Genomic DNA, 1,752 nt, shown 5'->3' on the forward strand with positions numbered 1-1,752 from the left:
TATATATATATATATATATATATATATATATATTACTATATATATATATATATATATATATATGACAGGCTTTTACACAAGTATTCCTATTATACTCAATAATAAGGCATTGGTTGACCTAGGGCTATAGTAGAAGATATGCCATGCAGTCAGACTGAAGCTGAAACCACATGGCAGCAAAGTGAGCTTCTGAACCACACGCCCATGCCTGGGCCCAAGAAACATTCTGAAAGTCTGCTGATATTTAGTAGGAATACTATTTACAGAACTGAATATTTTCTTTTTTTTTACAAAAATAAATGTTGTTTATGAAATTTAAATGTTATTTACAAAAATAATAATCAACAAAAAAAAAGAAAACAATAATCACATGACTATTGGTGTTGTTCCCATGAATATTTTGCTAAATATCCTAAGCAAAACCAACCTGCATGGCAAAGCTGCAAAGTCACTGATGACCAATTCCTATAGACATTCATAGCATATATAATTTGTTGATCAGTACTCATCAAGTTTTGGTTCAAAGCCCTTTTAACACTACTAATGTAGTCATCACAGAATCTTGTTAAGACATCATAACGTCCAAGGTTTGCACCACCAGCAACCCAAACAAGGTCTTTCCATATTATTTCTTTCAAAGGTATTTTCTGAAAATTACATTCTAAGCTGAAAGCCACACTTCTAAAGTCAAATCCTTTTGGAAGACTTAAGCCAAATTTTTTTGTTTTGTTTACTTCATAGCTGAAAAAAGACAGAGAAAAAGAAATAACATTAAATTAGCAAATCTGTTGTAGACAATATTGCACTTCAAAGTATAAAACCAATTTTCTGTTTAAAATATCAGGTAACTCAAACAAATTGCACGGTAAATGTTACAACTTTAGCAGCAAGAGTTCTGCTAACAGAGCCATCTTTGCATGCAACAAAGAGAATTTGGGAAGGTTACTAGCAACTGGCAAAGGTCCAGAAAACCCAGCCGAAATTGGGAACTGGAAATGGGTGAGAGAGAGTTGGCATGCAGTGGAATGCATGAAAGCATCCTTTAATTTCGAGATGTGTTGCAGTAGGGATTAAGTAATTGGTTATTGTAGGTAACTTCCTACAAGTGTTGTATACAATAATAAATATATGTTCACCATATTCAGAAAGAATTTGGAATATAGAATATAGCCTGAACAGTAGAGATAGGTTAGAGAGAAAAGATAAATGATTTGCTTATTCCATTACTTTTTAACATTTTTTTCATTATTCTAGGCTTAACTATTTACTTTATTTTACTTGAATTCCAAATTTATTTTCCTTCTAACTCCATTATTACACCTTCTTGCATAGTTCATTACTATTTATTTTTTGATACTCTTAATTTTTTTAATTATTTGTATTTTCAATTCTATAAAACCATTACTAAGTATATATTATTTAACCTATATAAATGTGTGTGTATCTCAGCAGATATATGGTTTTTGTTAGCATATATCACTTAAAGAATTATGCCATTATTTCAAATCTATTATTAAGGCAGTGAGCTGGCAGAATCATTTGCATGTCAGACAAAATACTTACTCTCTTTTACTCTTTTTCTCTTTTACTTGTTTCAGTCATTTGACTGTGGCCATGCTGGAGCACCGCCTTTAGTCGAATCAGATCGACCCCAGGACTTATTCTTTGTAAGCCAAGTACTTATTCTATCGTTCTCTTTTGCCGAACCGCTAAGTTACGGGGACCTAAACACACCACCATCGGTTGTCAAGC

At 32.1% G+C, this 1,752-nt stretch overlaps 1 protein-coding gene across 1 annotated transcript in view; it reads right to left on the reverse strand.

Annotated features, from left to right (window-relative positions):
* Nucleotides 1-374: 374 nt before the first annotated feature.
* LOC106879582 (uncharacterized) overlaps nt 375-1,752 on the reverse strand; it is a 13,478-nt gene continuing 12,100 nt past the window's right edge. The window contains exon 4 of the mRNA XM_014929217.2: nt 375-741. Coding sequence (XP_014784703.2) covers nt 375-741 — 367 coding nt within the window. The remainder of the gene's footprint in view (nt 742-1,752) is intronic.

Source organism: Octopus bimaculoides, chromosome 15 (genome assembly GCF_001194135.2).
Source record: "Octopus bimaculoides isolate UCB-OBI-ISO-001 chromosome 15, ASM119413v2, whole genome shotgun sequence".
Lineage (NCBI taxonomy): Eukaryota > Metazoa > Mollusca > Cephalopoda > Octopoda > Octopodidae > Octopus > Octopus bimaculoides.